The sequence below is a fragment of the Coturnix japonica genome, chromosome 3 (assembly GCF_001577835.2).
Source record: "Coturnix japonica isolate 7356 chromosome 3, Coturnix japonica 2.1, whole genome shotgun sequence".
Lineage (NCBI taxonomy): Eukaryota > Metazoa > Chordata > Aves > Galliformes > Phasianidae > Coturnix > Coturnix japonica.
In genome coordinates, this window is record NC_029518.1 from 92521921 (window position 1) to 92546488 (window position 24568).

General features: G+C 43.4%; 3 protein-coding genes across 7 annotated transcripts in view; 1 reads left to right on the forward strand and 2 right to left on the reverse strand.

The window, feature by feature from the left end:
* The first annotated feature begins 102 nt into the window (after positions 1-102).
* On the forward strand, positions 103-16717 carry LOC107312296 (zona pellucida sperm-binding protein 2-like). 5 transcript variants are annotated; one of them, XM_015859590.2, is made up of 23 exons: positions 103-432; positions 528-586; positions 698-790; positions 2416-2543; positions 3945-4091; positions 4936-5007; positions 5884-6051; positions 6142-6238; positions 7110-7327; positions 8347-8500; positions 9391-9599; positions 10775-10892; positions 11751-11956; positions 12562-12679; positions 12759-12925; positions 13046-13146; positions 13227-13348; positions 13770-13820; positions 13923-14106; positions 14189-14312; positions 15303-15399; positions 15604-15705; positions 16273-16717. In XM_015859590.2, the coding sequence occupies exons 1-22, from the start codon at positions 404-406 to the stop codon at positions 15684-15686; spliced, it is 2745 nt and encodes a 914-aa protein (XP_015715076.1). In that variant the 5' UTR covers positions 103-403; the 3' UTR covers positions 15687-15705; positions 16273-16717. The 5 variants fall into 5 exon arrangements, with proteins under 5 accessions (XP_015715076.1, XP_015715079.1, XP_015715078.1 ...); XM_015859593.2 differs by having other exon boundaries at positions 13923-14085; XM_015859592.2 differs by having other exon boundaries at positions 16171-16283.
* A 1694-nt stretch (positions 16718-18411) lies between these two features.
* TTC32 (tetratricopeptide repeat domain 32) lies at positions 18412-20217 on the reverse strand. The gene is made up of 3 exons (XM_015859588.2): positions 20063-20217; positions 19825-19985; positions 18412-18713 (listed from the first exon to the last, which is right to left on the reverse strand). The coding sequence occupies exons 1-3, from the start codon at positions 20185-20187 to the stop codon at positions 18586-18588; spliced, it is 414 nt and encodes a 137-aa protein (XP_015715074.1). The 5' UTR covers positions 20188-20217; the 3' UTR covers positions 18412-18585.
* A 215-nt stretch (positions 20218-20432) lies between these two features.
* The window catches only part of WDR35 (WD repeat domain 35), a 32915-nt gene continuing 28779 nt past the window's right edge, over positions 20433-24568 (reverse strand). The window contains exons 24-27 of the mRNA XM_032443659.1: positions 23301-23435; positions 22377-22533; positions 21409-21649; positions 20433-20773 (exon numbers count right to left, since the gene is read on the reverse strand). Of these exons, the coding sequence (XP_032299550.1) occupies positions 20626-20773; positions 21409-21649; positions 22377-22533; positions 23301-23435 (681 nt within the window). The 3' untranslated portion in view covers positions 20433-20625. The remainder of the gene's footprint in view (positions 20774-21408; positions 21650-22376; positions 22534-23300; positions 23436-24568) is intronic.

Genomic DNA, 24568 nt, shown 5'->3' on the forward strand with positions numbered 1-24568 from the left:
AAATATCTCCAGAGACATGTTTCATGTGCACTTGAGACCTGAAGCCAAAGCTACTCCACTGGCTTTACCAGGAACAAGGTTGCTTCTCAGGGCTGGAGGGAAAGCTGTGAGCACCCCCTGCTGCTCTCATTAAAGCTGGGCTCAGCAGAAGCCCCTGACCTTAGGAACAGCTGGCATGAGGGAGCTCAGCCCTCCCAGGGGCTGAGCACACTGCCTCCCACTGCCAACAGTTCAGATAACATCGAAGGGCACTGCAGCAGTCAGGGTCTGAAGGAGACAGCGCAATCTCCATTGTAAAAGGTCAGATTTACCTTTCTCCCTGAGTGTGACTGAGCTCCACAGCTGGGCTAGTTTCCTTCAGTCAGGAGGACTTTGCTGCCCATGTGCCGGTCCCTGCAGGCTGATGGAAGCTGTGAGTTACTCGCTATGCAGGTACTGAGGCTTTTGTTGCTGCTTCTTTCACTTTCTATCTAGATCTTGTTTTTTTTTCATTGCTCACCCGGTTGTTTGCACATATGTTTACTCAGGGTCTGGATGCTTTTCTTGCTGTTCTGTGTGGGACAAGAGAGGCAGATTGCTCCCCCAGGTTGGTGAAAGGACAGTGGGAAAAGCGAGGATGGTTACTTCACTTGCAGTAAGCCATGTCTCTTGTCCTTCTGTCCCACTGGCTTATCTCCTCTCCTTGTGCCCTCACCAGGTTTGGTACAGAGCAGTTGCCACTCCAGAATTTTCTGGATGAAACTGAATAAACTCTTGCTCCAGGGGAAATTCTTCCAGCTGGAAATCAATGGTGAGTCACAAGGGGCTGCCCTGAGCACTGTGATGGGTGGGGAATCACCTACATGATCACTGTGCATGTCATCTAGATGCTGCTGTCATCTATGTCGCAATTAGCTGCTCATTTACCCCAAAAGATCCTACCTATACCCAGCCTCTCACATTTCAGTCTGGCCAGCAACCCTACTGATGAGCAAAGCTTGTATCTACAGCCACAGTCCCTTTGCCCCTTACATGTACCTTGCCAAAGGAAAGAAGGAAGATTGGTCCAGTGACCAAGGGCTGCCATTTGGCTGTCATGTTTTTCTATGCTGAGACTTTTCACTAGGAAAACTAGAGATTGCAACTTGAATACATCCTAGACACCATAAATTACTGTGGCAGTACTGGCTGGGTAATACCCAGAAAACACTCAGAAAACACTCTCAGTGAGAGCTGAGCAAGTACTTCAGCAAATGAAGGATTATTTTTTTCTTTTCTTTTTTTTTTTTTTAATTCAGCACCACAATATTAGCAAACTGTCCTGTATCAGATCGAACAAATGGTCTCCATTTTGCTGAGGAAAACAAAAATCTACTTAACCAAGATGAAAACCAGAAAATGTTAGCATTGAATTGAACAAAGTATGCAATTTGACCCCAAAACAGATTTCTTTCTGTTGAGATCAGTCCACTTTTTCCTGGGTTTTGAGCTTTTTTTTTTTTTTTTTTGATTGATTTGGAGGCAGAACTGAAAAAGTCAAGTACAGCAAGGGTGTGGAGAGAAGTGATAGCTTTTATGAGAGCAACTGATATTGCTGGAAAAAACAGACAAGCCTTCAGGCACAAAAAGGTTGTTTGTTTCTTCCAGCTCTATCAGTTGGTCTCATGAAAGCTATTTTCTCCTCTTCCAAAATTCCTCTCACTTATCTGCTTAGTCTATCCTGGCCGCAAGAATACATCTACTGAAACAGCAGTTATTAGTACTGTTCGACATATAAAGATGACAGATAAATCTTGAAATTACAATGGCAGCTAATTAAACCCTATCTATTTGTACAGATTCTTGTGTCTAACCCAAGACCAAAATAGCTCCTTAATCAGAAAAGCAGATAATTAACAGAATATGATGTCGTTAATTCTACCAGCATCAAGAGCTGAGCACAGCCAGCTCCCAATGTGCCTGTTACTTGGCTCTCCCATAGGCTTAACAGCACACAGCATCCTGCCAAGATGAGCAAACCTGACCCACTCATAGAACTGCCTGTCCAAAATGCATCTTGAGGATTTTTAGAAATGGATGGCCCATAGCTCTTTATTTTTGAGAGCAAAATCAGGGAAGGAGAAACATATGTGATATCTCGGAGGAACTCTGTAATAGTGCTTCAAGAGGGCTGTGGCACAAGCTTCTGGACACAGCGCAGTGGGCATTAAAGTGTGTGTATGTGATCTGGGTGAGCTTGAGACATGCCAGACTATCACATGCACTCTAACACACACCAGCAGAGCTTTGCCAGCTTCTTAACAACACGTTGGAGCACACCCAGCTCAGCTGGACCTCTTTTCTGAGGAGAGCAATGTGAGGAGGCCTCAGTTCTGCTCAACCCGCTGCCTTCAGTTTTCCGACCCACGTGTCATTTCCCAATGCCCTTTTCTGTAGATCCTTATGCTGGCCCCGTCCTGCTGGATGACAAACTAGCATCTCGCTGTGGCTATGTCCTGTCAGAAGATGTGTGGGGCAACCCTGTCTTCCGCGCGTCAGTGCTTGGCTGTCATGTGGCCAACGAGGTAAGACCTACAGATGGGCCTAAAACTACTTCAAGACAGTACATCTTCTCCAGCAAGGCAAGATTGGGATATTATATGGAATTCCAACAACATGTTTGGAGAACCCAAGAAGTACTGAACTTGAACTAGTGTCGATGGTGTGTAGAAATTAATACGCAATGTCTCTTCAGTATGATGTTCATTCAGTGTGACTGACGTGGGATTTCCTCTCCCCATGAAATGACACTTAGCCTAATGCTGGTGATGAGCTGCCAGCCCCCAAGCATATCCTTGTTACTGCTGATTTGCCAGAGACTTTCTTGAAAGCCTCTCTGGAAAGAAGTAGGCATCTGCTTGAAAAAGCAACATTTGCAGTGCGATTCTGGCAGATTATTTCCTGGCTTAATTTGTGTGGTAATGTGCCTGTTAACACATGCCTAGGGACATAGATCACGCACATCTATTAGACCCAAATTTGCCTGGTGTAACTTTAGCCATCTGAAAGATAATGTCTCGTCTAAACTAGTTGTTTATGCTTCCACAATAGTCAATGGAGAGAATCAGGCATCTCCGGAAGGTGATTCACTCCTTCCTAAAATATGTATGAAGTTTTAGCCTGGATTTCTGATTTCTAAATGTTAGTCAAAACTAAATGAACCTAGAAACGGAACATACCAGAGAAAAACCTTCTTATCTTGCCCACATATTTTCTGGCTTGTCCTGAAAGCCCCAGGGAGAAAATAAGGTACAAATGTATGGGGAAATCTCACATTAACATGAACGAGGGGTGTACACTGTGCTGCACAGTGACCAAGATTTTCAGACTGAATCTTTTTTCAGAAGGGTTTTGCCTTTGTTTGTTTTTCTGTAGATAAATGTATTTCCATGTCAGATAGAAGCATAGTCTATGGTTCACATTCAGCTCCTGTAAGACTGAAGGATCAAGAAGACCTTGTAATGGAGCTAGTCAAGAGTAACACAAAACAGCATTTGTAAAACAGATCTGAGCTCCTTAAGTCAAACTAAAACCTCTGGCACTTTGACTCTGTAAGGAGGCAAACAGGCTGTCACGATATAGTCAATGAAGGCATCTTCCCCTGATTAGCTGTACTTTAATACTGGGGCAGGGATACAACAGAGATTAGACCCAAGACACAGGCTGTAATTACTGAGAAAAGGTCTCTGGATCAGAAAGCCCCTGTATGTAAACCGCTTAAGACAGGGCCACATTTTGGAGGAACATTCACAGTAGGTTCGTATTCATCCTTGTAAACACATCTTCAGTGCTCCTCCAAGCACTCAGGTCTTCTCCAGTCCCCTTGGAATGAAGACACTGAGGTGCATGGCCCTGTGCAGCTGCTCCTGGCAGTGTACAAGCATGTCGTTCCACTCAGTCTGCTGGATCTCCATTTTCCTTCCCAGGCAGATGAGCTGTTTTCACTGACTGTGAACATTAAGATCTCCTCATTTGCAAGCATGAGGGCAGCTGTGACCTACACCTACCCTATGTACTGCTCCTACTCTTCCTGGGCCTCAAGAGAAATTGTGTGTGAAGAAAACTACATGGAGGTAAAAGTTCTCCCACTACAGGCTAAGCCACATCCAAGCTCTCTGCCAAGCACAGCAACCTCCACAAACTCCCATCACACGTTGGTTTTACTCCATGCACAGGATGCACACTGCTATTCAGCATAGGGTGCAACTGTGGATGCTTATCAATAAAACATTTACCCACCACAGGCATTTGCATGCAGTGAAATTCAGTTAAGTATACAGATGCTGCAAGCTTGACCCTATACGAAAATCAGCAGTGAGGCAGCCTGACCTCTTCATGACAATAACTTAATGTTATAGAGTGCTGCAGCACAAACAAGAATGTTAGCCTTTTATATGAAATATTAAAACCTGGAATCCATTGCATCACATAACTCAGAGGACACCCCTTGTGAGCTAGAGTCTGCCTATTTCTAGATTTGGCTGTTCGACCTTCTACCAGCATTTCTGGGTGCCCAGCCTGCACGGGAAGGGGGAACCAGCTCTGTTAAAGCAAGTTGCCTGTTTCCCTGTACCTTCAGCAAGGACAACTAGATGCCTCTGGGAGTCTCTACAATATGATTTAGTCTATGGCTTGCCAATTATGACACAGGAACCTTTGATTTACCTGGTTATACACAAAGATACTACTCCTTCCGTGCATGCATCACTAAAATGAAATGGTTTTGACCTCCAGTTTAAGGTAACAGAACTGAAAAGAGAAAAGAATCCTTTAGGATGCACTTTAATCACCTGCAGAGAAGGCAACTTGCTAAATCCATACAGATAATGGAAATCTGAAAGCCCTCTCCCTGCCTGCCATGCCTGCAATAATGCTGAAGATTTGTTTGTTTCCAAATGGTCGCCTCTGTGTTTCCAGGTGTCAGTGAAGACCGATGTCCCTGCGGTTTCAAATGACTACACCGTAGCATGGATGTCAGCACTGCCAGAGGTATGAAGGAGTCTTTTCTAACAGCTTCTAGCCTTTTTCTTCTTGGTAACCTCATGAGTAATGCTCAGGGCACAGCTCCCATCTCTGTCAAAAAAAGGGATACAACAAAGACATCACCAAGTACTCAAAAATGCTCTCAAGTTTTCTTAGAGCTCTAGATTGCAAAAAGATATTTAGGAGGGAGAGCAGAGCCATATGCTTCTTATGTTAGTGGAAATGAGTACAAAACAGACAAAGGTAGGCAGTTCTTCATGCAATAGGTAGTGAATCTGTCAAACAGCTTGCCAAAGATGTGGCTCCTTAAATCTTGCTTGGTGTCAAGGATAGCCTGGAAATGTTCACATAGGAGAAATCCAATAAGACATACAAAGAAGCTACAGAAAGCCCAAGAGTCTCTGAGCTGAAAATAATTTGAGGCTGGAAAGTATTAGGGGGCAAATCTATATGCTTGTTCTATTTTTCTAACCTTTCACTTTCTTTATATGCCCACTTTCCTTTTGGTTACCCCTCCCCCCACACATGGATACCATTTGAGAAGGAAACCGTTGTAGACCTCTACAGACATTTCTCTCATCTTATCTTTGACACAGAGTGGCCACTTTTGATAAAAGTTCATCTGTAACGTGACCACTGGATTGCTCCAATAACTGACAGACACAATGGCAATTATTTTAATAACTGTGCAGGCAGTTTTTCCAATGGGATGTGATTAAGGCCACCAATAGAACTCCATAGATTTTTTGTATATATCAAGCATGTTTCTTGCCTGGGTGGGCCAGTTGCGTCCTAGTAATAAAATAGATACTATGACATCACAGCTATTTATTAGATGCTGGTAGTCTTTGATCTGATGCAGCTCATCTCTCTCTCTTGCAGACTCAGAATGTTGCATACCAGGTATGGCAACTGATGTTTGTTTCTCCATCAGGGAGAAAGAGAATACTGGTAAGCGATGCCGCAAGGCTGGGCTACAGCTTCAATAATACGCTTTCCCGAGTGTACCTCCGTGCTCCCTACCACAGCAATGAATCTGAAATCAGCGTGGTGAGTTGCTGCTCTCACTTGGAAACAAAATCATGATCTTCCACCACCTCCCTAGCACATCCGTTTGTCTTTTTTCATGCATCCCAACAGGTCGGCGGTGTAGATATGAACATGATCACTTCCACTTCCATGTATAGGCAGCGGTGGTTGCTTTTGCTGATTGACATGACAGTCTCCTGCCCTCTTGGTAAGGTTTTCTTCCTTGCTCACCAAAAATTACTACCTAGGTAGCTAGTAAGAAGCACAGCCTGTTTGTCTGTAACCTACTCTGTAAGAGAAGAGAAGAGGTTTGCAAGCTGCCCTCTGAGCAGCATGAGCTAAGAGTCCATGGCCTCAGTCCTGGACAAACATGTTTGTTCCCTGCTGTGACACATTACTTGTGTTCCTGGTGTAGTTTTGGCCCTTAATCTAGTTTCTCAGACTCCCACATTAGAGCTGGAGACAAATAAAATTACTGCAGAAGGTCCAGGGAGCATTCTCTGTTCTAACCTCAGCACCTTTGGCTCTTCACTGTCACGTAACTCCGTCCATGGATGAAGCTCTCTGTCTTTGGGACTCACCTAGTCCTCTTCTGTAGAGATGCAGAGCCAGTCTGTCATTTTGCAGAATAGGGGCAGCTGCACCTTCTGTCTCTCAGCTCAATCTGAACAAACAATCTGATCAATCAGTGAGGAATAAGGATATCTTAAATTGTCACAGCCTTGAAGCCAATACTTTTAAGAAAAAATCCAAGCAAGTGGCTCTGTGTCCCATTCCTGTGCCAGTAAAGTAAAACTTTGGGACAAAAAAGACAACAGAACAGACAAGGGGGAGCATGACTGTCCGTAATTAATAAACTAATTGCTCATTTAAAACTGGTAATTGAAGTCTACTATGAGTGCCAGGGTTCTGATGGCAGAAAGGCTATCAGTTGGTAATATCCTACAAGACATTTCATTAGTGAAAGCTGTAGAGGTGCTCTAGTGGAAAAGAGTCAGGGAAAACAACCACTGCAGAGGGAAGGCTCACTAGTAACTCCAACTGCCCGGCCTTCTAGGACTGTCTATCTAACTCAACAGATGGTACCAGCTTCACTGATACTACGCTCACATGGACTGTGCCAAGTGTTATCCCCACATTAGTGCTTCAAGAATCCACCTTTTTTTCTAAAACCATTTTAATGGGTGTCGACGGCCAACATATAGTGAACCCAGACAGGAACAACTACTTACTGGAGCACAACAAGACACACATTGAAATAACTATCCCTATTGGAGCAGAAGGAGGAAAACTAAAGGTTAGTATGAACCTGTCACAGACTAATACATTTTAGATGGATGATGCACCACAGAAAACATTTCCAAGCCACGTTCCAAAAAAGTGACTGCTGTTCAAAATTCTCAGATAGAAGAAATACCAGAAGACCTAGATACTCCCTATCTGTGTCTCAAAAGCACTTTCTCAGAAGTAGCTCTGATTAGAAAGCACGGTAGATGCAAGAGACTGTATTTTCCTGATAATGTCTATGCTAATAAATTAGAAGGGGCTCCTGGGTACTGCAGTTCAATCATCTACAGTATTACATTAAGATCTGGTCCTGGAATACTTCTGACCCAGTCAATGAGCAGCTTCCCAGACAACATCCATGCAGCCAGCATGAGTTAACGTGGAACAGGGTTTACTGCCAGAACACAGGTCAGGCCCAGCCACTTGTTTTGGACATCACAGTATAATCTATGTCAATCTATGGTTACAGGCACAGCAGCAGAGACCAAATAAATGTTAAAAGTAAAAACGGAGCTGGCAGTATTCTCACAAGACTCTTTGCTAGTTAAGTTATGAATGTGACAGTGATGTGACTTGGACTTATCCTCCTCAGCAGTTAACTTCTTGGTGTATCAGTGGATACTTACATCACCGTGGGCACAGTAGCACCAGACACACTTAGTCTGAAGAGGTGCTGGAAATGCTAATAAACTTTCCAAGCAAAATGGGACAGAATGAGAGATGCAACTGATTGCCCAATGACAACTAAAAAGGAAAATACATGCAAATACTAAACTTATTTACTAAATTTACTGAGGATGTCCAATCCCGTATACCTCCTTACTAAGAATCTCAGCAGCTGTGAGCCAAACATGGACCTGACAAATGGGGCAGGCAAAGAAACTAACAAGATCCCAACAGAGCAAAATCCATCCCAAACTTCCCTACAATACTATTTCCTCTTTCTAGTGCAAGAACTTAAACCTTATTCCATCATTCTTTCATTGGGCCTTTGAGTATTAAGGCCTAATCACAGATTTTACCTCCTAGAGTTCTGTATGTGGTGGTGTATACGGAATCATTTACAGCATTGACTTGTTCTTGGAGCACACGTGGACAGATGCAGACTGGCAAACCACTAAGTATACTGTCATCAAATCCATCACTACACCATTCATGCCACAAATACCAACTGTTATCAACAGTAAGTCATTCTTCTCATTGACTTTCCTGGTCTCATCCTTCTGCTGCAATCTATGTTGCTCCATTTGACCTTTGCCACATGTTGACGTTCACCAGAATGTTCTCAACTCCCACGTCCAATTTGCTAGCCAAACTCAAGATCTGGGGTATTAAAAAACAAAACGAACCTTTAGCACAAGTAAGCGTACCATTTATCTCCTGTCTTTATGAGATGAAGTGACAATTTTAGGTTGCTGATAAGAACATTTCTGTCACTCTAACCACCAGATTTTTTTCCAAGAATAAAGATCTAGAGTAAAGATGTTGCATTATGCAGTTATCACCCTGAGGGGGAGAGCTGTCTGAAGCCAGTGTCCATGAATAGCATTTTCTCCCCAAACCAGCTTGCATTTGTTATCTGAAAAATACTGAAATCGTCATGTAAAACAGTGGTGCAGAAATGGTGGTTTTTTTAAAGTGATATTTTCCAATGCACTAAGGCACTAGACATCTTTCTGAGATATTTGGATAACTGATACTTAAAAGAAAATAAATTTAAAAAGAGCCCCTTAGCATATATTATTATTCCCCCTATTTTATGCAGCTGAACTAGATTCTAGATTCCATGGCTGGAAAGTCATTGCATGTCATAGTGCACCTCTAGAAAGTTACCAAACCCGCTTTCTATGAGGTTGTATATATGTATGTATTTGTTGTTAATCTCCTGCAGCTTGAAGCAATTCTCATGTACTCAGAGTATTTCAGATCTGACTAGAATACAAACAGTCATTAATCAGAGCCATTAAAGAGATGGCTGTTGGCTAAGTTTCTTGGAACATGAATGGGAGGCCACCCCAACTGTCTTAGTTACTTGATCCACATCAGCAATAATTTGATGTTCTCTCCCTACAGATACTCTGCCAGAGGAAAAGATATTTAATGTTGCATTTGGACACTTTCTTCCTGATGTCTCTCTGGTGGCAATAACAATAGGAAACGTGCCATTTACCCTCAGAGAAGCACAGCGCCATGGGTATAACATTTATGAAACTCCTTTTTCTAATGGAACAAAAGAATTTATCTTGGAAGTCTCTTTTGATGATCCATACATTCTAAAGGAGGTAAGATACAGTAGATCTCTGCTGCTGGGAGGAGGTAGGGCAGTTGTTTTGCTGAACAAATGCCTGTCTCTTATTAATCAACAACCATTCCTTTATCGTAAAGGTGTCAGTGATCCTGAACTCATCTGAATTAAGATTAGAGGTTTGCATGTTGCATGTTGCTCTCCCTCGACCTCTGGGAGAAACGCAGCAACAAGTGTAGCTAGATAGCATGAAATATGACTTCCTTTAGTGTCTGTCAGCACAGCTAATTTCCAAGCACAGTGCTGAGCAGGAAGAGGTTTGTCAAATCTCTGTTAAATGCTGTCCCTTGAAACAGGAGAGCCTTGCAAAAATAAATCAATTACTGCAATCCTGCAAACCAGCCATTACCAGCATCTAGCAACTCCCGAACCTGCTGTTTATGCAGAGCCATTTGCCTGTTGGCACGGGGCAAGCACTACACGGATAGGTACAGGCTGACTCAGGTTATTCTAACTGTAATTTTGTTCAGCTTCAGGCCATTTCCAATCTAAATGTTTGTAAAAAGCATAAACTTGCAGACGGAATTCAGCCTCTCATTTTAGTGGGAGGACGCTGAGCTGCACCTCTGCCACCTTTCTGACCAACTCACGCAGAGCTGCAATGCTATTTTCTCTTACAAGGAACAACATTGTGAACACACGGGAAATAATTTCAGGCTGCAGTCAAACCACAGTTAAATTGCATTAAGGAGCAAAGGAAGCCAAAGCATTTCAGCAAAGCTAAGTACTTCTTTCAGGTTGAACAGCAGGTTTAGTTTCGGGGGCACTTTTACTGAAATAAATGAGAATATTGAGAAATTTCTCATAGCATCTCCTTGTATCTTCTACCTTACCAATTAATCATTCTCCTGCGTTCATACCATGGTAAATGTACAGATTTGGACCTCTACCTCCCTCTTTGAGCTCTTTCATTAGCAGGCTTCTGCTTCCATTTTCTGAGCAGCACTACATTCTCCATATTTATGTTTGGCCAACAGAGCTGTTGAATCCAGTCCAGATTTCTGAATAGTTTTAGGCCAACGGTTTTGGAGAAAAGCTGTTTGTTAGGGAGAGGAGAGTGCTAGAATGATTATTCAGTGCTGCTCAGGATATGCATCCCTGTCTGTGCTGGAAGCCATTGCTACCACAGCCTTATACTTCTCTCTCTTTCAGTATGTGAATAGAAATGAAACAAAATACACCCTCCTTGTTAACTACACTATAAGCGTGGGCCCAGAGATGATACCCTATTATCATTCTGCAGAGGTGGAATGTGTGATTGCTGATATCGGTAAGTTTTGCCACAATATTAAATGGTTTTGCATCAACAGCACGGATCAGATTTTCATTGAACTCACAGTGGAGCTAGGCTGAGGATGAGAGCTTTTGGGAAAACCCCACCCTTCAATAGCTCATTATTGGTAACGAGGCCAACTTGCTGCTTTTCTGATGGCAGCTCTTCTGCATACTGGCAAGACAATCTGCTCTCGAGACATTGAGAGCTATAAAAACCAGTGTGTAAAAGCAGTTGGCTTGCAAACTCAGTGAACAAGATGCCTCATAACTTGAACATACATCTACTGGCAAAACTTTCAGACATTGCTACGAGTTTCAGTTTGTCCTCGAATGTGATTCTGCCTCTGCATCCAGGACAAATGCAAATGACTCAAATAAATTGCTGTGAACTCCAAAGACAGCATTTCTATGAAGAGAAAATCATCTGCTAAGATCTGTATTTAGCAGCTTATTGAAACAGCCAGGAGGTCCAGTTGGTATTTTTTCAAACTTACTAGATCTTGGATGTCCCAAAGGTGACAGAGTCTCTTCGCTGTCCTGTTCCATCTTTGATGTAGCTCTGAGCTCAACCTAAAGAAGTCAGACCAAAAAAATGAATGTACATACATAGTCCATCTTGTGTTACTGAATCAGGGAGCAATCTTGGCAGCAAGCTGGTGGGCCAGGCTAAAATATGAGGATTCCAGATCCTGCTGACTGTGAGCTGTACATCCGTAGCACAGCCAACAGACCATAAGTGATGCCAGTACACGTGTACACTGCTGCAGTGCCAGTGCAAAACTGAGAGATGGAGATCAGTGCGTGAGGCAAACCCTCATTCACTACTAACTCTTTATCCCACCTCCTCCCACAGAAATACCAGAAGCAATTGGTTACTGCGATGAAGAAAACCTCTATCTTGTCATTCCTGTTTTTGGCCTGCACCAGTACTGGAACCTGTATCTTGGTACCAAGCTTCTGAACAGGCACACTGCACTCACAAATGGGTACCTCGCAACTACCAATGCTACCCATCTGATCCTGCAAATACCTCTGTTTGCTGTGGGAGTCATCTATGAGGTACGTGAACTGCCTAACAGCCTTCTTTAAAGCATATAGGACTGTTTGCCCACACGGGTACAGTCACAGTGCCACAGCCTGCAGTGTCACAGTGTAACAGGTACAGGAAAACCTGTAGAGGGAATGACTCTAAGCCAGAACAAGGAGGACAAGAGTTATCAATAGAGACTCTTCCGGTAATGCCATGTTTTACATGATCTGCAGTGCTGTCGCTCAAAGATATGCACCAAGTGCTCAAAGCAGATCACTCGGGGTTAATAGTAAGAAGAGGCAAAGTGTCCCATCTGCACAAAGCTAGAAAATGTATTTCAACATACCTTTGATGCTCCCTTTAAAGGAATGTCTTTCAGACATGTTAAAATTGATGTGGTAGTAAATATCTGGAGCATTCTACAATAATCAGCCAAAATTTATCTCTCTTTGACAGTGACAAATTAATTCATAGCAGAAAACTCCTGCCTCCACGCTGTGTCAGGCTTGAGTCGTCACACTGGCATAACTCTCATGACTTTTTGGTATTCAAATGGCACAAGCTAAAGAGCAGAATTTTGGACATACTGATCAAGTGCTTTAACAGGAGATCTCTTCCATCCCCTCCTTCACAGGAAGTGTCCCTCCAGAAAATTAAAGCAAGGTTTGATGTTGCCCTAAGGAAAGTGAGAACCATGGAGACCTTACAGACATTCTCCGTTAGCTGCAATTTTAATTCCCCAGAATTTATATGTAAGTTGAAAAAATGACCAATCAACAAAGAGGTCTGTACTTCTCCCCTTGAGTTTATAACCAACCCTGATTTTCTCAGTGTGCTACCCAGATGGTACTGTAATTATATCTGCTCAAATGAAGACAGTTCCTGGCATTGATATGAGTAGAACCCAACTAAGGGATAGCTCATGCAAGCCTAAAGACTATAACAAAGGACATGCCTTCTTCAAGTTCCATGTCACCACCTGTGGCACTTCAGTAAGGGTAAGTCCGTGGCCAGAACAAATACATCTTCTGCCTCTGTCTCTTCTGCATTTTCTCTTTTGTTTCCTTGCCTCAGAACCTGAAATGATTCAGTTTTTAACGAGCTTCCTATATGCACAGTTTGAAGGTGATCACATTGTTTACGAAAATGAAATCTCTTATGAGAAAGAGACTCTTCCAGGACAGAGCCAGCCGACAATCACAAGAGACCCAGACTACAGGTAGGAGCAGCAGCTCCTCACTGACAGCACATTTGGCGGTGGAAGGAGAACACATCAATTACCCTTTTTTCCTGTTATAGATTGACAGTGTTGTGCTACTATCGAGCAAAAGAGACGGTGATGCTAGGCGCCTTCATTAGCAAGCCTTCCGCATCACATCCCTCCGGCTCTGGTACAGTAGTGCCAAGGTCAAATTCTGCAGGTAGGCAATTATCTTTTTTCTTTTAATTAACTTTTTACTTGGGTAGGTAATGATAGGACAAGGGGGAATAGTTTTAAGCTCAAGGAGGGAAGGTTTAGATTAGATGTCAGGGGGAAGTTCTTCGCAGAGAGAATGGTGAGGTGTTGGAATAGGCTGCTCAGAGAGGATGTGGATGCCCCATCAACCTGGTTCAAGACCAGGTTGGATGGTCTGGCCCTGGGCAGCCTGGTATAGTTCCAGATCTGGAGGTTGGTGGCCCTGCCTGTGGCAGGGGGGTCAGAATGGATGATCCCTTGGGGTATCTTCCAACACAAGCCATTCTGTGATTCTATGATCTTCCTAAAATTTGGAACTACTGTGACTTTTTCACTCCTAATCTGCTTTCTACTAAAGAACATCAGCAACATTTCCTTTTCTGCAGTACACAGAAGGATAAGACAAGCCCTGAATGTAGTTTCAAGAGTGTCCAAAAGTAAGTCTCCTTCAATAAAAAACAAAAACTGAAAAATTCCAAATATGCTTTGATCTAAATAAAATTCTACCCAACAACAAAATCTCCTTATGTTTTCTCAAGGTGAATCTTTCATGGATTTCTATGAGCCCAATGTGGCAATACTCAAGCGACCCACAGAGCCTGTGTTTCTTGAGGTGGAGCTGAAAGATGAGAGCCCTGACGCTGAGTTATACCTGGATAACTGTTGGGTGACGGGGTCTCTAGATTTCAACAGCACCCCAAGGTGGAACATCACTGTGGATGGGCAAGTAGTAACTGAATGACCAATGCGTTCATCTGAGGAACTATGGTTTCTTCTAGATCTGTTGATCTGTTCTCTCAAATAGGTGTGAGATTAATGGCAGTGAGTATGTTGCAGAGTTCTGCTCAGTAGCTGCTAGCTCTAGAGTGAGACACCCTTCTCATTTCAAAAGGCTGGCAGTGAGGACCCTGACACATCGACTGGAACAGGTAAGATTAAGTAAATCATCCACCACTCATGGACCTAATCTGTAGTACTTCTTAAGATCAATGAAAAACCTAGCCAATTTAAACACCTCAGACCTTAAGAACTACCCAGTATCCAGCCCAAGTAGCCTGACTGGTGTGTAGGTTTCATTTAGTTCTCAAATCCCCTCTGCAACATGATTCCAGTGCCTTGAAATTGGACTGTCTGGAATAAACAAAGGAGTTTGGTATGTAAATATGATCTTTATGTGGCGTTCTTGAGTTTTTATAGGGACGTATTCACAGCACTTCAACTGAAAATGTCTAGAACAGAAAACTCAACTTTCGCACCATAACAGGCAACTAGAATTTGAGCCCTGTTGTCTCTCACCTGCCCAGCCAGTCAGGCACCTCCTCAGAAGCCAGCTCAGTAGGCAGGGAAGCAGAGGCACATGTGTCTGGCCTTACGTTTTGGAGAATATATTTTCCTTCAACACTGTAAGAAGAGCAAAGAAAACCCAGGACAGTCACCTGGAAGCGCATTGTTCCTCGGGTACCCAGTTGAGTTGATTCTAGCTCAACAAGTCGTGGCAGCACCGATGTCTAGGCAGCTTAAGCACATGATTTTTTGACTTGGCCTTTTTTTGAGCTGTTCAACTTGTGAACTTGCTAGAAATGAACATGATGCAATTCTGGCATGTGCTGCTTCCTAAACGGGCAGCTGCATCTAGCGCAAGATTGAGTTTCTGTCTAGCTTTGATACTCAGCCTCACCGCGGCTCATGAGGTTTTCACTTCTCTCGTCCCAGCCTCTCAGTTACCAAACTGCCCGAGGGCTTCTTTGACACCAAATTTGAAATTCAAAGCAGGTTCAGCTAGAAGGTGTCATATGCAAGTGCTGAGACAAACCTTAGTCTACTCAGCTGTAACTTCTGGAAAAGGCGAACAAAAAGCAGAACAGTGCTCTGCAGGAGGGATCTCATATGGACCAAATGGTTCTTCTTCTTCTTCTCAGGTGTACGTGCACTGTTCAGTGGCAGTCTGCTCTGCTGCCAACACACTGCCTGGCGTTCCCTGCAGAGGACAGTGCAGCCCAAGCACAGAGAGGAACGGTAAGTGCTCAGGAGAAAAAGATCCATTGCAAAGCACTCCTGGCCTGATGATTTCAAGGGATTTAGGGCTCTTGATTTTGGCATCTGAAATGTCTTGAATGTGGATTCTGTAACATTACCTTCAGCTCATAGTTTAATACATTAGCACTGAAGTACAGCATTTAGATGTTCTTGAAAAGATACACAAATATGTTTAATTCTCAGCCTTTCCAGGTCACAGTTCAGCCCATCTCCAGGGTTATGTACTTGCTGGACCAGTCTGGATTGTTGAACCAGACCTAAGATGAAGCACGTAAATTGAATTTGGTAAGAACTCTTGGCCCTGTGTACCCACCTAAGTCACCATGTTTTCAGTCACACATCTTACATACCATGGCTTATGAGACCTTAAGTTTCTGGGACACTGTCTCCATCTTGGCTCCATCTGTCTCCATCTTGGCTCTGCTACCTTTTCAAAAGCATTTAGGACTAGAACTTGGGAACAGGCAGTATGTGGTCTCCTGGCCTAAACTTGAACCCATTAGAAAGGGAAGGAGAGCTACCTGCTAAGCAAAACACAAGTGGTACAGTTCTAGAGAAGGTGCCAGCAGTAAAGCAGGGTATGCTGGAGTCAGGCTGTAGAAGGCAGTTTTAGAAACCTGGTAGATGCTATTTCAGCATGTTTTCAACCAGACTGTCTTCAGCAGTCATTGGGATTCAACTGAAAGAAAATGGATTCAAAATATTAGATACAAAGAGTAACAAAACATCATTGCATCCAAATCCCCCCAGAATGTCAGAGCACACCCCATAGCTTCATCTGTCTTTGGAGGACCAGAGCTATTCACCGAATGCTCCAGCTTCACTCATCACTTTGCTGTGTGTCTCCAACAGCACCCAAAGGCTCTGCTGCGCTGGCTACTCTAAACGAGCATCCAGACACTGAAGCTACCTCTCAGTGATTACAAAACTATCTTGCTTGAAGTGAAAAGTTCAGACTGTGGGACTCAGGTCAGCTCTACAACACTGGAAAGCACTAAGGTCTGCCAACAGGATTAGCAAATGGTGTAACCTGTTGTCTCTCTGAAGTGACTACAAAAAGAAAACGTACCAGAAAATAACCCCAAGCTTCAAAATAACACTTCTTGCTTCTTCCAGCTGTTGAAATATGGACTTGCAGATCACGAAAATTATTCTTCCAGCTGTTGAAATATGGATTTGCAGATAACTAAATGTATTCCAACCCTGATTATGGCTGCTTCTTGAAGTGACTGCCAATTCCTCCATGTGAATGTAAAGTGAAAATCTGAAAAGTCAAATAAAAATACATACAAACTAATGTAAGCACAGAACATCTCTTTGCTAGCTTGCAACAGCAACCGGCTGGTGTTCTACCATTGGCTCCAAAGAGTCAGGCAATCTGCTACTTAGGGCTTCCTCCACATGCAACACAATGTCATACCAGTTGTTTTTTATTGTAATACTGCATTGAAACTTGTTAGTTCCCTGCTTTTGTCTCCCCTATCCCTACAAAATGAGGGAGAAGCTCTAACATCAGCGTAATGGGCAACTTGCTTGATTATTTATTGTCTTTGTGCACAGAAAACATTTTGTAAGAGAATAATAAAATACGAAGGGTTATTTTCCAGAGATCGGGGATGGATCAGATGTGTAATCACCCCTAACTTAATCTCAGCCTACGCTACCTGAAGGTGGGACTGCAGCATGACTCTGTGTTCAACAGCAGCAAAGACGTGGCAACTGCATTGAAGCCAATTCAGACTGACAACACACACAAGTGTAGTATATTTTCAGTGGGTTTGTGCAGCTCATGCAGCCTGATCAGTGCATAGATGTGGATGCTTCTCTCCTGCAGCAGCCTGGCAGATGTGTTCCTGTCTGCTGTACATGCACTGCGCTCTGCTGTCCGGTTCTAGCACTGCACAGCCCAGCTGGCCCACCGTGTGTTTGCTGAGGCAACACAGTCCCTATTCTTGGTGCTCACAGTAGGAAGCTCATCACTTTGTTTTCACCTAAAAAGCATTTTTTGAATGCATCCTTCCAATGCTGTGCTTTAGTGAAGCAGCCAGCCCTTCCAGCACATGTGAAAGCTACAGATCCAGCCTCTACCTCACACCTACACTAATGCACTAACACACAAAACGCATCCTTCTATCAGTTGTTTCAAGTTCTGAATGCTGTATTTGCCTTTTTGAACCTCTGCCTTTCCCATAGGGGCCAGCACTGCTGTAAATGGTTAAATTACGCCATCACGCATCGTATTTACTTAATTTGTCCACTGCAGCTGTTAGTCACTCGTCCCAAAGCTGAAAGCAATCTTGGTATGACTGCTAGGGAACCGCAGAAAGAAGGCAAAGAAGTTCAGAGACCGGCATCTGCTCCCATAATGTTTCCACCACTAACTGCACAGGCTTCAGGATCATCCACGTCACCACAGGAAGGAGAATCAACATTAGGATCATTCTCTTGGGATTAAAAAAATAGGTATGTTCTGTTGCTATCTGTACAGGTAATGTAAAAGTAGCTCTAGAAGAGAATGAACCTATAAAGGACTGAACTCCTCATGAAAGGTGCATTTGGTCTCTCCTAAAAAGGTCTGCAGTTTTTCTTAATACACAAACACCCTGCAGCCTTTAGCTTAAGTCAAACCACCGTCATGTAGATGAGCACTGAGACAATCATTATTATCACTGTACTTCTCACAAATGTCAGTCTTAATAATTTAGATGTTTTAGATCATAGAATGGCTGGGTTGAAAAGGACCTCAAAGATCATCTGGTTCCAACCCCCTGCTATGTGCAGGGTCACCAACCAGCAGACCAGGATGCCCAGAGCCACATCCAGCCTGGCCTTGAATGCCTGCAGGGATGGGGCATCCACAGTCTCCTTGGGCAACATAATTTGATAGGTGCTGCTGGCCTTCCAATAGCTTTATATCAAGTGCTCCTGAACAAAATGACATGACTCACAGAGATCTAAAGTTACACTTTTCCAAAACAAACAAACAAACCCAATATCTAAAAATAGTTTATTTTCAAATTATAATACATTTTAAACTTATTTACCCAAAGAGGACGTTTCTCCAGTAGAGCACAGTGAACGTAAATAAATGATCTTGTTTCATCCATCAGTGACAAAGATCACTGAAGTGTTCAGTAAAACACGTTCCCATCATTAGCTGAGTTTTCAATAACCTCGCTTTTGTTTTGCTTCTTTGTCAAGAATCGCCTGCTTTAGACTTAACGCAGCATCTTCAAACTGTGGGTTCAACTCTAAAACTTTCCTGAAATCCTTCATGGCCTCATCAAAGCAACCTGCCCAAAAAGGAAAAGAAAAAAACATCTGTTAACTGCACCTACATAAAATAGAAGGGCTTCTAATCATAGAATCGTTAAGGTTGGAAAAGACCTCTAAGATCACCTTGTCCAACCAACCACCCATCCCCACCATGCCCACTAACCATGGCCCTCATTGCCATCTCCTCTGCCCCTGAACACCTCCAGGGATGGTGAGTCCACCACCCCCTGTGTGGCAGCCTGTGCCAATTCATCCTCACCACTTCCTTAAAGTAAATGTTTCCTAACATCAGACCTGAACCTCTCCTGGTGCAACCTGCAGCCATTCACTCTCATCCCATTACTGTTACCTCAGAGAAGAGCCCGACTCCCACCTCACTACAACCTCCTTTCAGGGAGCTGCAGAGGGCAGTATCATCTCCCCTGAGCCTCCTCCATTCTGCACAATCCCCGTTCCCAGTCGCAGCCCCATCACACTGGGGTTGCAGACCCCGCATCTCCCCAGTCTCCCCAACTCAGAGAATCACAGATCATAGAATCACAGAATGACCCGGGTTGGAAGGGACCTCAAGGATCATGTAGTTCCAACGCCCCTGCCTGGCAGGGCCACCAAACACACACATTTACTAGATCAGGTTGCCCAGGGCCCTGTCCAACCTGGTCTTGAACACCTCCAAGGACGGGGCATCCACATCCTCCCTGGGCAGCCTGTTCCAGGGCCTAACAACTCTCCTAGTGAAGAACTTCCCCCTAACATCCAACCTAAATCTTCCCTCTTTCAACTTAAAACCATTTCCCCGTGTCCTGCTATTGTCAGCCCTTTCGAAGAGTTTACTCCCCTCCTGGGAGTAAGTTCCCTTCAGGTATTGAAAGGCTGCAATGAGGTCACCCCGCAACCTTCTCTTCTCCAGGCTGAACAAACCCAACTCCCTCAGCCTGTCCTCATAGGGGTGGTGCTCCAGCCCCTGATCATCTCCGTGGACTCCACAGCCCGCAGGCTCCCGCAGGTGGAGCTCTCCATCCCCCCGGCTCGGAGCAGGGCTGAGGGGTCGCGGTCGGGTCGCCCCGCCCGATTGTGGTCAGGCTGCCCCGGGTCACCCGTGTAGGCGGTGCGTGTGGGAGGCCGTACCCAGCCGGTAGAGCACCAAGCCCCGGTTGTAGTAGGGCACCTCGAAGGCGGGCTGGCTCTGGATGGCGGCCGTGTAATCCTCCATAGCTGCATCGAACTCCACCCGGAGGTATTTGATCTGCCCGCGGTTATTGAGGGCGGTGGCGAGATCGCGGCCGGTTCTACACGGAGACAGAGCGGCCTTCAGAGCCGTGAGGGCGGCTGGTGCCCCGCATCCCCCCGCCTCCCTCCGCCGTACCCCGCGCCCCCCGCGATGAAGCGGCTGTACAGCTCCTCCGCCACCCCGAACTGCCGCGCTGTGAACTGCGCCTGCGCCGCCGCCAGCAGCTCGGCCGGGCCGTCAGCCGCCATCTTGGGCAGCATGGCGGGCTGTGCGGGGACTTCCGGGGCGGGCACGGCCCCTCAGGGGAGCCGCCTCCTCTTGTGAGGGACGGAGCAAAGCCTGGCGTGTTAGAACAGCTAAATATGTAATAAAATATGTAATAAAGTCATTCTGCACGCAAAGCCGAGTTTGTTCTTTGTGCAATACGATGGACCGCTCAGTGCGGGCTCACTCAAATGTATTAAAGCCTCCATTCGAAATGAGGCTCAGTTCACAACTGGAAAAGAACGTTGTTACTTTAAGCCTTTAATACAGAGGAAAACAGGTTATCTTGAAGCATTACTGTAACAGTGGCACCGTCTGTGACAGCGCAGAACTGGCAGTGTAGTTTTGAAACGTCATACGTACAAAAATAATCATTTTAGAAGGTCTATTTCTGAACTGCAACAGATGGAGGACACACAGTCCTTTATCCTCCACTATGCTGAGCAGTGGCACAGGGGACAGAAGTTGTAATTGCTTCTTTCTTTGGCTTTCATACAGTGCTTACACACGCTGCACATCCAGAACCGATACTCCAGGATAGGGTCTCCTGTGGCAACACAGACTGGAAGCTTCCCATCTCCGCTGTTTCAGAAGTCATAAAAGATAAAGAAAAGCATGGTTTTAAAACACTAAAATAAATAACTTGAAAACAAAACAACCCTACTTGTATATATCTGCGTGCTTACAGATACTTTAAGTTCTGCTTCTCTATTCAGATAGGTGCTTCTTCCTTATTAGAAGCTATTGCATCCAACTGTCGCTCCAAAGAACTTCCTCTTATGCCTTCCTCATCCTGATTCTTTAACTTGCAGTACTCATCTCACAACATACAGATGTAGGTAATTCACAATGTACTGCAGACAATCTCAATTCTCTCTGCATATTTTCCTTTCCCAATTTACAATAGAACAGGTTGCCCAGAGAGGCTATGGATGGATTCTTGGAGGCATTCAAGGCCAGGTTGGATGGGGCCCTGGGCAGCCTGGTCTGGTATTAGATGTGGAGGTTGGCAGCCCTGCCTGTGGGGGGGGGGGGGGGTTGGAGGTTGGTGATCCTTGAGGTTCCTTTCAACCCAAGCCATTCTGTGATTCAATGATTCTCTCAAATAAAGCAATTTTTATCACATTTTCTATGAACTGGCTAACACCTGCCCAAACCAAACCAAAACCCCAAAAAACAGATTAATATTTGTATAGTATCATACATGTTTCACCCACCTCTCGAGAACATCATCCAGATCAGTTTTTTTGGTGTTCTTCGGACAATGTCTTGTGAATATCTCTAAAGCAAGATCTTCATACTGCTGCCTTTGCTCCTGGCTAAGAGTTTCCAAGGATTCTAGTTTAACAAAGGCTTTTGAACAAGTATCAAACGCTCTGTTTGCACATGCACAGACAGCCAAAAGAGAATAGATTTCAACTGCAGGGATGATGTCTTCATAATCTCTCAAATGAAGAGCTAAGAAATGAGAAAAAGAAGATCCAAAGACATCATTACACACCTCCTGAGAAATGCAAGCTTCTTTATGTAACAGTCACTACGGATTAGTATTTAGATCACTGTTAGTCCTGCAAATAATTCCATTGGGCAACATAAACCCAAGTCTTTTCAGTGATATCATTATATAGTCTGTATTCATGATTCAACATATTTCAAAAAATAAACAGCAATGAAGGAAAACCAAGTGGATTTGAATGGCAACTGAAAGAATCTTGTTGAGGTTGATGCACTTTCCCCCCCTCAAACACAGTGAAATCAATCAATCAATCAATAAATAAGCCACATGCCAGAAGTATTTGAAATGGACCTTCAGGACTTGGAGAAAGTAGAGGGCACTGTTTATTTCTCTAACTCCCATAGACGCCTTAAGAAGCTGTCTACAAGGATGTCCAACATGAACTTAAAGAACGAACTTGGACACAAAGAAAACAGTCAACAGGATGTATAAAGAGACTGTCCAATTTAACCAGGTAATACTTGGGAAGTTACATTTCTGTTGTATCCAAAAAGATACTTCCCAAGTATTTTGACTGCAACCAGATTCAGTTGCAGTTTGTTACGTGGCTCTGTTTTAAATCCCATGGATCTAGCAACAGTAGAAATACATATTCAGTATAAGCAAAAGTACGCCCTGTGCTAGCAAAATTAGAGCAGTTTCTTTACATGCTTAGAAATGAAATCCTACCTGTTTTAAGTGCTGCATCTACAGAACCTTTATAGAGCTGTCTTTGTGCAAGTATGAAAAAATGGTAAGCTTCTGCTCCTCGCCAAGCATTGTCTGCAAAGCGACTGGTTGAAGAGAGGACATCTTCTTCCAGCAAACCCGCCAGAGCTGAAGCAGTCTGAAAACAAAGCAGTATCGCAAGTCATTTTTATACAGAAAACAGATACAGCGGGAAATGGTGATACATGAAAAGAACTACTATGTATTTGGTGATTATACCAACTGTTTGTGTTAACTGAGGAAAGTATAAATACATGGACCTGAAATGAACGCTGTTAGGCATTTTATACAGTGCATAAGGAGAACATATGGTGCAGATGTGTATAAATATATTCTGTGCGCATCTGCAGACTAGTACATTGGATTAATACTGCATTTCAACACCAGATCTCTTAAAACTTTGTTTAAACTCATTTGTGCATACAAAGATGAAAGTAGAAGAGTGGAAAAAAAAAACCCAACCATCCATTTGCTTCCCCCTATAAAGGAATAGTCCCCCTGCTGAATTATAGCCAACCTCATCTAATCACACAATCTCACTGTAGGATTGATAGTTATTCCTAAACATCACTAAAGTCAGATTCTCAAAGGATAAGAAAAATCTGCGTTTCTTAGTGTGGTTTTTGTTGTTACCGTGAAAATCTCAAGAAGAACACATTAACCTCAGGCAGAAAAACACCCATTAGTAGAAGTTATTTAAATGTTTTCAAACAGCATATTAAATGGTTTGTTTTCGTGGTAGATTTGCCTTAAAGAAATAAATCAAATCTCTGTTCTAGAAAGTGTGCTATTAAAAAATAACCTCACATTAGGGCAGTTTTATATACTCTGACTGGGAGCACATAAGAGTAAATGCACAGATCTTAAAAAAGGAAAAGACTCTACCTCTGAACCTTTAACTTTTCCTCTTTGTGCATTTTGCATTTGCTCGTGGCATTGTTCCATAAGTAAAGCTGATAATACATAAAGCTTTTTAACTCGCAAAGGCTTTGTTCTTTTCTTTGCCTCTTCATCTGCAATCTGAAAAATCCAACATGAAGCAATTTATTGTAGATACATACATATATATATATAAATATATATATAAATGGGAAAAATAACAATTCTCTTGGACAGCTACACAATTCTACAAACCTCCGAATTTATGCCAAAAACAATTTAGCATTTGAATGTAATAAATTAGACTGCAAACAGAACTATAAATGAATGTCTAAGTGAAGAATGCACATCATTCTTTACTTATTTAGCTAACAACTACGTGAAGCCAGATATTCAGAAAGAATAAATCAGTGTAACCATTATGTCTGTTGACAGTAGACAAATATTTTTCAGTGGTTTAGGTTAAGAAATACATTGCTTACAATGAGAAAGATGCATTCTGAAAGTAACATACATAGACAAAAATACGTATTCACTATAAAAACTGCATATCACTCTTATAGATTTTATAAGCCACGCACACAATCTCTGCAGATAAACCAAATACAGGGAAAATCTGCATCTTGAAAGCACAAAAGCATTTTTTAATTGAAGAAAGAGATACCAAAATTTATCTGGTACTTCATTATTATTCTTGAAAATGAAGAGATTAAACCAGCATAAAAACAAGGTAGAAAACAATGTAGACATTGCATCCAGGCTGGCTTGCTATATACCCCTTCAAGCAGACAAGGACCTTTTCTGAGGTGCAGTTCATTTAAGTCAGAAGAGATGGTCTCAAATCAGATGGTTTGTGTTCCGAAATTCTCTTCATCACTGGCTAAAGAGAGCATCTCTATCTTAAAGAATTACCCTGGAAATCTTAAACTTTAGAAATGGATTCATCCTGGCAGTTCCTGTTTAACCATAGAATCACAGCATCACAAAGTTGGAAAGGACCTACAAGATCAACTAGTCCAATCGTCCTCCCATTACCATTGCTACCACAAGCCACTAAACCACATCTCATGGCTCCTCATCCAGATGACTCTTGAACACTGCCAGGGATAGCGACTCCACCACCTCCCTGGGCAGCCATTCCAGTGCCTGACCACTCTCTGAGAGAAAAAGTTCCTTCTCATGTCCAGTCTAAACCTCTACTGGTACAACTTGTGGCCATTTCCTCAGGTTCTGTTTGTTGCCTGGGAGAAGAGGACAAGCCCCTCCTCATCACA